The sequence below is a fragment of the Aplysia californica genome, unplaced genomic scaffold, assembly GCF_000002075.1.
Source record: "Aplysia californica isolate F4 #8 unplaced genomic scaffold, AplCal3.0 scaffold00250, whole genome shotgun sequence".
Lineage (NCBI taxonomy): Eukaryota > Metazoa > Mollusca > Gastropoda > Aplysiida > Aplysiidae > Aplysia > Aplysia californica.
The window spans coordinates 468,444-481,464 of NW_004797520.1; the positions used below are offsets into that span (position 1 = coordinate 468,444).

The 13,021-nt window shown below is 38.3% G+C and overlaps 1 protein-coding gene across 1 annotated transcript; it reads right to left on the bottom strand.

Moving 5' to 3' along the window:
• Positions 1-389: 389 nt before the first annotated feature.
• LOC100533538 (poly [ADP-ribose] polymerase 4) lies at positions 390-12,653 on the bottom strand. The gene is made up of 12 exons (XM_005100520.3): positions 12,275-12,653; positions 10,480-10,734; positions 10,051-10,176; positions 9,216-9,410; positions 8,228-8,405; positions 6,844-7,016; positions 6,486-6,551; positions 5,730-5,822; positions 5,227-5,316; positions 4,096-4,273; positions 3,081-3,224; positions 390-2,465 (listed from the first exon to the last, which is right to left on the bottom strand). Exons 2-12 carry the CDS (start codon positions 10,681-10,683, stop codon positions 2,296-2,298), a joined length of 1,617 nt encoding a protein of 538 aa, XP_005100577.1. The 5' UTR covers positions 10,684-10,734; positions 12,275-12,653; the 3' UTR covers positions 390-2,295.
• Between the last annotated feature and the right edge of the window lie 368 nt (positions 12,654-13,021).

Here is a 13,021-nt window from a genome sequence, read left to right on the forward strand (position 1 = left end):
GTATGTGTGTGTGTACGTATGTGTGTGTGTGTGTGTGTGTGTGTGCACATGTGTATGTCTGTGTGCATGTGTGTGTGTACTCATGTTATGGTGCTGTGTGAGTGATGTCCATGAGAGAGAAAGAAAGAGGGAGAAGAATGAGAGAGAGAGAAAGAAGGAGGGGGGGGGGGGGGGGGGGAATGGCATTAATAATGTTATTCGTGTATTTCACTATTGATGAAAAGGTGTATAAAAAATTTGTTCACGTAAAATTTTCTGAACAGCAAAATGAGCATTCACAACATCGACACGCGCTATATTAACCTTTTCCTGTTCACACGGTTTGCCATCAACAATGGCCGCTCATTTGTTCAACTCCTCATATTCCTGTATTCTTTTGCACTCAGTTAAAGTGAACGTAAATTCCAACAGTCGATAGATCTACCAGCTTTGACACTTTCCAAATCAGAAACGAAAGCAAAGCTACAACTTGATGTCCATGATTTATTTTTAGAAAAGCCACGTCTACACAGTATCAGCATCAGCCCCAAGGGTATTCCTTCTGCTTTCAACTGAGTTAACTCCAGAGTACGTATTTTTTAACAGCAAGGTAAAGTGAACACGAAAGGGTTGGCGTGATCAAATAATACTATCATTGTTATTATATATGATTATTATTATTATCACAATCTTACATAATACCAATGCTCTACAGTCGTATCACATTTCTGCATTATATTGTGAGCAAAGAAGAGTAAATGATTGTATAAAGTTATGCTCTATGCCCCCATCACCACAATATAATAGATCATCCTGGACCAGCCCAGACTAAGTAGGATACAATATCCCAGCACAAAGGTGGAGATACTTTATAAAACATACGATACTTCCCAAAGTGGGAACTGAGCTCTTGTCTTCTGTAAGCAACAGCGAAGAGTCAAACCATTGCACACCACGGACGTTAATTTAAAAAAAGAGTGTTTTATCACAGTATTTACATTGACTTAAGGAACACAGTACATGTATTGGTACCAGATAAGAAAATGCTATGATAAGCATAAACTAGTTGCACAAGAATAATAACAACTAAATAATGAACCATAGAAGGTGGGGCAGCAACGCAACCTGTGCACAGAGTACTGATCAATAAATAATGCCAAAGTAAACTGCTAGTAAAATTACTACTTTCAACTAAGATTTCCACAACCCAATATAAAAGCATTGTGAGTTAATAAAAATGAAAGACCCCCTGCCCCATAAAAAAGAAACCATCAATACACTCCAGAAAACACTCGAAAGGGCCCAAACAGGTGTTAAACAAAAATTAGAATTATTTTCTTTCAACTCTTATCACCACTCACAAAAGTCTAGAAGCTGATTAAAACATAGATCAAATGTTATCCTTATCCTTTCTTAGTGTCCCCATGATACCAAAGGCATTAGGACTTTGATGAAAAGTGAGTGACTGGCTCGAGGTAAGCCTTAAAGTCATGAGTCAGTCAGACTTTCCGAGTGGAACAAGTCAAAATAAGTCAGACTTTCTGAGTGGAACAAGTCAAAATAAGTCAGACTTTCCGAGTGGAACAAGTCAGAATCAGTCAGACTTTCTGGATGGAATAAGTCAGAATCAGTCAGACTTTCCGCGAGGAACAAGAACAAAACTTGATTTTCTGACAGAAGGGGAGATTTCCAAAATATTTCACTGCTGAAGTATTTTGATGATCGACAAGACAAAATATAGGTTCTAGGTCATTTGTACTTTGAACAAAGACCAAAAGATCCTTCATCAGAACACTAGCTAACAGAAAAAATATTCTCAAGAGGAATAAAATGTTAATATTCTGCATAACATAAACACACAAACAGCTGCCTGTATTGTCAGAATCTCGCAAATTGTTCAATCGAAGGATGGAAAAAATATATGAGAATATCACACACACTACCTCCAGTACAATGTTAAATGAGAATATATAGGGCCAACCTGGGCTGAGAGAGATACAACGTCCCAGCACACAGACAGAGACACACACGATTTCATGTCTTCAGCATACAACGGCGAAGTACCTAGCCACAACACCACAGGGGCCAGTGATTACGCAGCGTGGGCCTAAGCAACAACAGACAATGACAAAGAACGATACAATCAGACATTTAAACTTCATCATACAATGACAATTAATGATACAGTCAGACATTCAAATTTGAACTTCATCACTCGTGGAAAAAAATGGGAAATGAGCATGGTCATAATCTCATGTTGAGACCAATTTAATTACCGGTAGCAAATTCTAACCGAACTAAGGCTATGCTGACAGTTCACATGTCAAAGAGCAGCAGGTAACGAATGCGGCACTGATCCTCTCGGTACACTAGGTACTCCGACTGCCAGAAGCTGCTGGACGAATATTTCGAGACTTTCTGCGGTTTCCCTTGAGGCACCACCACATTTTTCCCATCCAGCTTTATTGTCACTTCAGATTTCTCATCTTGAGAAAACAAAAACAAAGAAGAAACAATTTTATACATATATTTTAGATGGATTATCTAATAACGATCTAATATCAATATAAGGTGTATTATCTAATATTATAGACATCATTTCCCACATCTAAAGAGCAAAAGGAAAATAAAAGGCTATAATGTTTAAAAGGGCGCTAAAATTTAAGCATAAAAGAATCAGAATACTTTTTGCTCCTAAGGAAATTTTGAAGGTTAAAGGAATATACTCATAACAGTTCAGAGAAATACAGTTTAACGCAAACACACACACACACACACACACACACACATAAACACACAAATGTTCACACACACACACACACACACACACACACACACAAACACATGCATATACACAAACCCACACACAGCATACCACAACAGCATTCATACTGAAACTTCTTGAGGGAAAAAGATGTTTTTAAATATATATATATATATATATATGAAAAAAAACAGGTAGAGAAAGAGTTAACGGGCACTAAATAATATATCGCGTGGACAATCCTAAATACCAAGAAATATATTCACGAAATCAAACACAAATTTTAAAAATAACAACGCAAGAGTTGTAAAGTTTCTAAAAACTTTTCTCTTCTTACCCGGTTCCTGCTGGCCACAGGCAAGCACACTGTCATAGCCGCTGGGGGCTTGCACCAAGGACGAGTCGTCGCGTGTGATCCTGTGCTGACTGCCGAGGGCGACCTCATTCAGGAACATGATCCCTTTGCCTTGTGCCGAACTCACTGCCACGCAAACAGTCAAACAGACAGAAGCTTAACAATAATAATAATAATGATGATAATAATATTTTAAAAAATAATATTAATAATAATACTAATGATAATAATAACGATAATAAGAATAATAAAATAAGGATAATTTATTTTTACTTTTTCCTTCCTCTGGTATCCTTAGGATGTCGAGGGGAAAATAAGGATAATAATACATGTAATAATACTATAATATGGCATTTATATAGTGCTCAACCCTGATTAAAGAAAACAGGCGTCTGAGCCTGTTACAAAACAGCAAAACACAATCAGTTCATTGTGTTCTGGCTAAAAAATCTCTCTCTGTATATATAATATCTCATTAATCTAAAGACAGAAATGACTTTGGCTGACATTTCTTATTTACTTGCCAGGAAGAAGATTTGACAAATAACTCAAATTACTGCACAAGAAATAAACATTTCAAGGAAATATTTCGTAGAAGTTATTGGTTTGTTAAAAGCGTTCCAGAGTTTATGGCACCGGTCAGAACCCCAGATTTTTTAGGCAGTGATAGCTGAAGAGAAATTTCAGCGTAATACCAAAGATCATACATAACAAGATAGTTCACTCAGCCAAAAAAGTTTCAGCGGAAGTCCGCGCATTGGTTCAAATGTCGCTGCTGGCTTTGTTTTGAAGCTCTCCTTCATTTCTCCAGAAGAAGAATAGGAATAGCACAGTTTGCTTGTTTCCCTTTTATTGTTTTTCACAGAAGCAGGGTTACTCTTTTCGCAAAGTCCTCTCTTTTTCGAAGAGGACGCCACCGAATTTTGAGGACACTTTTTTAATTGGCCAAAGAGAGGAGTGAACTATCTTTTTAAACACCATCTTTGGCAATACTCACCATAACCAGCGGACTTGTTATTCTCTGAGGCAAAGTAAATGCCTCGTCCCACTCTCCCTCCGCTGTGAGGCATGATGCGGAGTCCAGTTTTCAAGATGGCGGTAACCACGGCAACATTGGTCCCATGCCACAACAGCTTCCTGTAGTCGATCTTGTTGTTGGCCGCGAATCTTGGTCCCTGTTTGATTTACATCAGGATATAATGACTAGAAGACATCAGACAGAATTTGTTCAACAGTTTTCCAAGTTTTGTACTTATATTATAGACATACATTTTAAAATAGGTGACAATAACTGATACTAAAATCTGCTAAAAAGCAATGAACAGTGTTTCATCAATCAAAAACATGGAATAATAAAAATAAATATCACTTACTCCCAATGAAACAAAATGAATTCAGAGAAAAAAATTCAATTTCTGTATTGTTTACAGTCTTTGTATTGTTCAAAATAACAGAAAGCCCTTGCAATATCCCTCTCACGCACGCTCGGAGAGTGACACTTAATTTTAAAAATTCTCATGGTATTATCATTCATAGCGAATAGACGTCAAGACTTTCTCGACAATCTTTGAACAGAGACATGCTGGCTTTCTGGATCAGACCAAAACTGCTAAATTTGTCGACAGGTTCAGTAATGTGTGTTATAAAACGGAAAAACAATTTGTAATAATACTTTCTTCCCACATGGTATCTACCCACATGGTACTTTGTATCTTCCCATATGGTATCTACACACATGGTACTTTGTATCTTCCCATATGGTATCTACACACATGGTACTTTGTATCTTCCCATATGGTATCTACACACATGGTACTTTGTATCTTCCCATATGGTACTTTGTATCTTCCCACATGGTATCTACACACATGGTACTTTGTATCTTCCCATATGGTACTTTGTATCTTCCCACATGGTACTTTGTATCTTCCCATATGGTACTTTGTATCTACACACATGGTACTTTGTATCTACACACATGGTACTTTGTATCTACACACATGGTACTTTGTATCTTCCCACATGGTACTTTGTATCTACACACATGGTACTTTGTATCTTCCCACATGGTACTTTGTATCTTCCCATATGGTACTTTGTATCTTCCCATATGGTAAGGAGTACAAACCTCAGAGGCACGGTCAACTTCCCAGATTTCTTTAAGTTTCATTTTCCTCCAGCTGGAGCCCTCTGTGGCCAGGAAGTACTTTTCCAAAAGCTGAAAAACATGAATTTACATCTTTATGATACAATAAAAGGAGCAGTAAATATTCACGTAGAACATTATATTTATCATGCGCCACTTCTATCTTCATTATCTATTAGACTGTCCAATGCAACTTGTCTTATTTGGCTTGACTTGACATGGCTTGCATTTTTCATTCCCCTCAAATGGCAATTGAAATTGCCTCCTGTATTTTGCGCACTTTTATCCTTTTCCCCGACGACCTTCTTGACTTCTTGACAGCCTTCCATCCCCACCCCCCTCCCCTAATTTTGTCACTTTCGAAAATAATATTCATAGCAAAACCTCAAAAAGGAACTTTGTTTATCAATGAAACAATAATTACATTGAGAAATAATCCTATAGAGTCTTCAGAACTTTTTAAACTAAAAAAACAAAAAGCAAACCTTGTATTGTTTTGAAGATTTATCCACATGATCCAGAGTACAATTCAGCAATCCATAGTTGGTATCCAAGGGATGGGGGACCGTGTCTTCCTTCTGTAAAGCAAGACAGAAAAAAAAGACATGTACATGGCAAATTAACACTCGATAGCCCCTCCAATTTTACATTTTCCAGGAAATAAGTTCACCTTCGTTTCCCCTCTAGTATTCTATTCACCCTGTCTGGAACTGATATAATTGCCTGCACATAAAGAAAATAGTAGAGGAAATGGGAGTATAGGTTTATCTTACAGCTGTGTTTATTGTTATATATGAGGGGCTGAGATGCAAAACCCGGTACATCCATTTTAGCACTTTTGAGAAAATCAGCTTTTTATAAATGCTGCTATACGCACAAACATGCGTAAAAAGAGAATTTTTGGATGGCTCTTATGAAGTATATGTTGGGTTTTGGCCGAAAACACTTTGTGCATCTGATAGCCGGTAACAATGTGCATTTATAAGCAAAAAATCTTGAAATTTTTCCAAAATGTCGCTTAGCGGGTTTTGCAACTCACCCCCTCATATTTAATGAACTAGTCTTCCACAGAGCTAGTTACAGACGGCAATAACAGCAGATAGAATATATACTGGCAGTGTCATTGAATACAATTTCAAATTTGTAATTAACAAAACTAAAGCTTCCCCAGGCATAATCCAGAGCGACTATCCTGTTCTCCCTTGCCCATCACAACAGCAAGCACAAGAGCAGCCACTTACCGACTCCTTCTCTGCTTTCTCCTTGTCTTTCTGAATGCTCTGAGCCATCTCAATGTCTCCAAGGACCTGGGAAATAGAAGGAAACATTAGCAGGTGGCTGAAAGGGTGGCACTGGTAGGTCCTACTTCTTTTCCTCCCCCCTGCAGTTTCTGTCAACCTGTCTTGTTTTTTCCCCTGCACTAAATGCCTACTGTTGTGTCCATATGCATTTTTACCCAATCTCAAGAACAAATTATGCACAACTTCTAAATGAAGATAAATGCATAGTTACAATGGTGGAAAATTTTATTGTGATTATGGGCATGTTTGCCAGACAGACAAGGTAACAGGGGCTTCAGAGTAGGAAAAAGTTACTTACAGCTAACATATCATATTTCTTCTGGACCTCTTCAGCAGTTGAAATGGCTGGCGGCACCCTTCTGCCGAAATCATGAGGGATGGCGGTGTAGAACTTTGAGGAGAGCGCATTCAGCGAGTTCTTTGGTTTGTTCGAGTTGATAGCTTCTTCTATCTCTTCTAAAGCTTCAAACCCTGAAATTTAAAAAAAAAGGAAATTAATTCCATCTTCAAATCTCAATTCCTCAACAGTCTTCTTCAATGTGTAACTCTCTCAAATAAAAGAACTGTACGGTGCCTTGTTCCTGTATTTGTTACACACACAATAACAATCATTTACTTTTTCTTTCTCATAAACAAGATTTCCAAAGCTTTTGTACTCATAGGCACCAACATTATTTCTCTGAATTTCTAAAGGAATTTTAACTTTGAAAAGAGGTCAGTCTACAAATATTAGATAAAATAGTGCCTGTCAACCATCGAATGAATAACAACACTGGGCTAACAGCATACAGTATACGACTCAGAATTATCATGTTGAAGTGAAGGAAGGGGAGGGATTGGTTGGGTGGGAGAAATTCACAACTGGGAGTGTATCTACGTGCCAATCAAGTCACAAAGAACGCTGCAAGGGTATGCCATAAAGTTGACAGAACTGATCAGAAGAAGGCTTACAAGGTCTCAACCCTTCACCTTTTTTTTTTGCAGGGGGTTTTACGGCGCTCGCAACTGCATAAGGTCATATGAGCGCCAAGGTGTGGGTGTCAACAGAGAAGTCCTTACAGGGAATCAGACTTACTCTGCTCACCTCTCTAGCTTCAACAGCACAAAGTCTGCTTCGACCATCAAGGCACCCTGGAAAAAGCAGGTCACGAGAGTGACAAACATACAAAAGAAGTAGAGGAAAATGACAATAGCAAGGATTACGAAAGAAAAAGCAGCAGTTCCCTGTTGCAGATCAGGCACAGTTATGAGCGTGACATGAATCAGCCCATTAACAATTCTATTGTGCTTGAACAAGAAATGTCCCTCCCTTTGGGAATGGCCTAAAGACACTACAGTCAGTGGCACCGCCCCGGGGGGTGACCGTTCTCCAAATCCACTGCAATAGGTAGCATGTTTTGTAAACCTGGATGGTTATGATCACTAAACGGATGTATTTCAGCATGGAATGTGAGACACACAGGTAGACAGGCACCTGTAGTATAATGGTTAGGTCCTTTCGTGTCGCACACAGAAGGCATGAGTTAAATTCCAGTGTGGGGAGTCCCTCTCAGTCCCTATTGTTCTTGGTAGACACGGTCAAAGCAGCCTACCTTGCATGCGCTATTATGTCAAAATTTTGAAAACTTCTGGAATAATTTAAAAAAAGATAGAGAACATGGGAAAGAACACAATCTACTGACCTTTGGCGATCTGAGTCTTGCTGAGTTTTCCAAGAGGCATCTTCTTGACATCTATGTCAAATTTCTTCAAGGCGTCGCGGAACATGTCATTGTCAAAAATGAGTTTCATTAGCGCCTGAGTTTCCTTGTTCAGCTTGCTTGGTAAAACTTTCTTAGGGACACCACTGTCGGACGGACCCTGTTGATTCATAGTATTAAAAGAAAAGTAAAAGAAAATCTAAAATACTCAGACGTATTGTACAAAAAAAGAAGAGGCAAGATTTTTCAAGAAATTTGTATAGAGTTGTATTCTAATATGTATGAAAATACAATACTATGTATCTTTTTTCAAACCGTAAACCTTACTTTGATCTACTTCAAAAAGATTCTATCTTACAGCATTATTGTATTGGAAATTTGCTTAAATTTTAATACCACCAAGATTTTTAGGCAAAAGTAAATTCCAACACCCTCATTCACAAAATAAGTTAAGAGTGTCTTTTGTACAAGACTTCATGGTGATAACTTTACAATATTATAGTAGATATATATGAAGATACTTGATTTTTTAAAAAAAACAAGAAAAAAAACCCTCTCCACATGAAAATCGAATTCACGTCTTCTGCTTGCAAAGGCGAAGCCACGAACTGCTGCACCATAGACTTGCCAGGATAAAGAGAGCACACATCCACAACTCAAATCATCAGAACCATTACCACGTATAATGACATGGCTGCATCTGTTTGCCTTCATAGTCAAACAGTAGAAAAACTTTTAAAATACTGTGAAACAGTAGAAATATTGAAAAACTACAGTGGAGTCCACTTGATCTGAACACAGTTGATCCAAAAACAGGGGTTATCTGAAAGAAAATAAAAATCCCCAATCTATTCCTTCTATTTCAGCAACCTCCCTTACTGAAAGCCTGGCTAAAACGTAGAAAACCCGGCAGTCCTGAAGATGTCGGTGTAAGCAGACTCCACTGTATACAGATTTCCGAGAAACTCACCATGTCCACCACGTCTTCACCATCGTCTTCCTCTCCAGCCATCTCCAGCAGAGTATATTTCTTAGGTTTAGGAGTAAAGTTGTCTCTAGCACTCCATGCATTGCCTGTTTTGTCTCTGAACTTTTTCTCAAAGTCCTTGATAGCTGGTTCTGGAGAGCTAAATGGACCCTTGAGAGCATTTTGTCCGGTCTCTCCCTGAATTCATGGGAATAGAAGTGTATTAAAATTTTAAACACAGTGATTGTGGAGACAGAGGGCAAGTGATGTGAGTGGAGAAGGACACTTGCACACAAAGAAAATGGGAATACTGCAAACATTGCATCTTTAACGTTTTCCACATTTTTTATTATAATAAATAGGCCTACTCATAGTTCGATATGTATTTAGCTATTGTGTGTTTTCCATAGTCAAAAAACATCCCAGTTTTTATCCCACACACCTTTACCAATAAAAGACTTGATGTAGATACTTTCATTCTCCTTCCCCCTTTATTTTCCATGACAATCTGATTGAGACCTAATAAGTTTTAGTAACTTAATAAATACATGAGTCCACAAAGTGAAAACATACCATTGCATACACACAAATTCCACAAACATAATGAGTATACTAACAAAAAACATAGTTCTCATCATTTTATGATTAAAAATTAAAAACCATTATTATTTCTAAAAATAAAATTTTGTTCATTGAAAACTTAAATGTCGAGGAAATTAATTCTTTTCATTCTGAAAAATAACTCGCAAATAAAAAATAAATTACGGAAAGATAGTACAAACTACTCATCATTTTGCTGTAAAGATGGTAAAAATGTGTATTCTATGCATGCACTCACCACTCGGCCCCATCTGTTCCAAGCATAGTAAGACTTTCCGCAGTTCAACACTTGTATAACGTAGTACTTGTTGTTGTTGTGGCCAATATTGGTCTGGTTCAACATTGCGTCAAAGTCTTCATGTACCTGTGAGCATCAAAACAAGAATCTACATAGTGAACAAACAACAGAAATCATCATAAAATTATAAAAACACTTTTAAGAAATTCATGTCACTATTCTTGAGCGATACTACATGAGTCACAAAATGTCGACACAGACAGCAAAAGAAACTGAGATGAAATGACCCAAAGCAATTTTGAGAAAGCAAACACAGAATTCATACAGAATATGATACCCAACAGTTTTGTCAAGAATAAGTCTCAAAGTCTATCAAATAATACTCAGACTTTTCTCAACTGGACGACAGTTCCTACAAGATTTACTTACCTCAGAAGAGCTAGACAAATGACAAAAGGTGTCTGGTTTGTGCTTCTTGGGTTTCCCCTTGTCTGCAGCTTTCAGTTTTGCAATCTTGTCCTTCATGGTTTCAGGTGCCGCCTCCTCTTCAACTTTTACTTCCTCCGCGGCTTGCTTCGCTTTTTTTGCCTTGGTGGCAGCAGCCTTTCCAGCAGCTTTCCTTTTGGGTGGCATTTTTAGCAGAATGTAGCGGCACCAATTTCAATTTCAAATGACAGAATCGTTCTGTAGAAAAAAAAGACTTTGAAGTGTGCAAAGCAAAGAAGCAGGGAAATTTTCATTTTTGTGCAATACAGTTTTTTTACTTATTAGTTTGTATGTTACATTAAAAAAACAAACATTGTAAGTAATTATTATAACTGAAATGTCATGTTTTTAACTGTCTTCTGACACTTCTACACATATACCAAAATTATAAGCCTTTTTAGATATTTCAAGGGCCCTTACGAAGCTGCACTTTCAGTTTACTCACAACAGAGATTTTGTGGCTCCATTTTCTGAAGTTAACTCTCAGAGGTCAGCAGGTCTCATGACTAGACGCTGCATTATTGTGGAATTTTGATTTGTTTTCCTCAGTTGTTATAAATATCTGCTTGCCTGTACTGCAACGGTGTCGACCTCACATATCAAATCTTTAATCTTCTTTTCCTGAATTTTTGCTGAAGAATACATGCATCGCAGCTTCATGAATCCTTTCGTCTTTATTATGATGAAAATGATAATGCTAATTAAAGTGCCAATATTTCAACTTAATCTTGCTACAACAAAGGAGAGAGAAAAGGCTTACGACTTGTAAGAAGTCAGTTGAGATACGATTACATAACCAACATACTTACACTAGAGTACAACCTCCACAACAGCTAAGTAGGTCATTCATAAGTTACAGTATCTGTATATATAGTTATTATAGTATGCAATAGAGTTATCAACAGCCAGGTCATTAGAGGTATACCAATACTATGAAGATTAAGATTCTAACACTGGATTATTGCCCTGCCATGAAGGAAAATATAATTAACCTGGCTGCCTTCAAATATTTCAAATGAAGATTTGATTAAACTTTCTGCGATGTGCACTGGGTAGGCCCATATAGGCCTATTTGCATGTTTAATTGTTGTTCCTCCATTGAAGCGACAAAGACTATGTTATAGTCACCCTATAGTCAGGGGTGAGTGCACCAGATACTGGTCAGGCCAGTCTGCACTCGAAAAGTTCTCTATCGCAATGCAGACATGGGGAGGTGGCAGCAGTTGGAAATCTATGAGTCTTCCTGGCGAACCTGCGCTACTCAGTTACTTGTAGCAATTCGGTTGTTTTCGCAAACCTTGGAGCGCTTTCGTACAACTGCTTAATTGTCACCAAACTTTGTCCTGTGCAGTCTGCTCCCATGTTGTGTGGTTGATACTGGAGGCCTTCATTGAGGTGCTTTCATGGAAGCTTTGAGGCTGGCTTTAAAACGCTTCTTCTGGTCTCCATGACATGAGCAGATCAAACTTTATAGTGCACTCTACAGGATGCATCCATGGTCTGGTCAGGGTCTGGTCTTGCCTCAATCTACCCTCCGAGGGAAGGCGGTGAGGGCTGAGGGTTGGTCTGAAACCATTTTCTAGATCGAGGAGTATTACTACAACATTTTCAAATTATCTATTCCGCACTATTTTGGCCTCTATGCAACTTCATTCATTAGACTCTAGCTAAGCACTAGATTTTTTCTAGATCTAGAGGTCTTCGTGGTAGGTGTGAGGAAATAATTGCACAGACATACCTGATCGAACCCTGCAAACTGCAGACCGCTCTCTGTCGACCTGGTTGTCTCCCACGGTTTTGATCCAACAAACAATCCAACAATAACAACCGGCACCTTCCTTTTATCACTCCGTTTGCATGGACAAGTCTCGGTCCGTCTTGTTCTAAATATAGCCCCTGAGCACACCCATTTACTTCGCGGAATCAAGATAACCTTGGTGTGGCAAAACACAGTATGGCTAAACAAACGCTAGCCAGGAATACAAGGCAGACCATGCAAAACTGGGATGGATGGCGTCAAATATCCCCACTAAAAGAATAAGATATAAAAAGCATCAACAACAGAAGCCATCCACCTTGCCCTTGACAGAAAATTGCACCTCCCTTTGACATCTAACGATAGGGGTCTCTGAGCTAGGCTACAAGAAAAAAAAAGCCACACAAATTTACTTCGCGGAGTCATAACCTTCGCGTGGCAAAACATGGTAAACCGCAGTTCGAAGAATAATATTTAAACTGGGGATTTTTAATTGTTGACTCCAGCGGAATGGGGAACCCAAAAAGTCTTGAAAAGAGGAAAATCATTCTAAAATTCAACTGTAAACATTATGCATCATGAACTTAGAAGCAACATTAAATGTTCTCATTTCTCCATTGGATCATTCTCTACGTCCACCCCACCTCCCCCTCCAAAACCATATTCTCTCTGTCTCTCTCTCTCTCTCTCTCTCTCTCTCTCTCTCTCTCTCTCTCTCTCTCTCTCTCA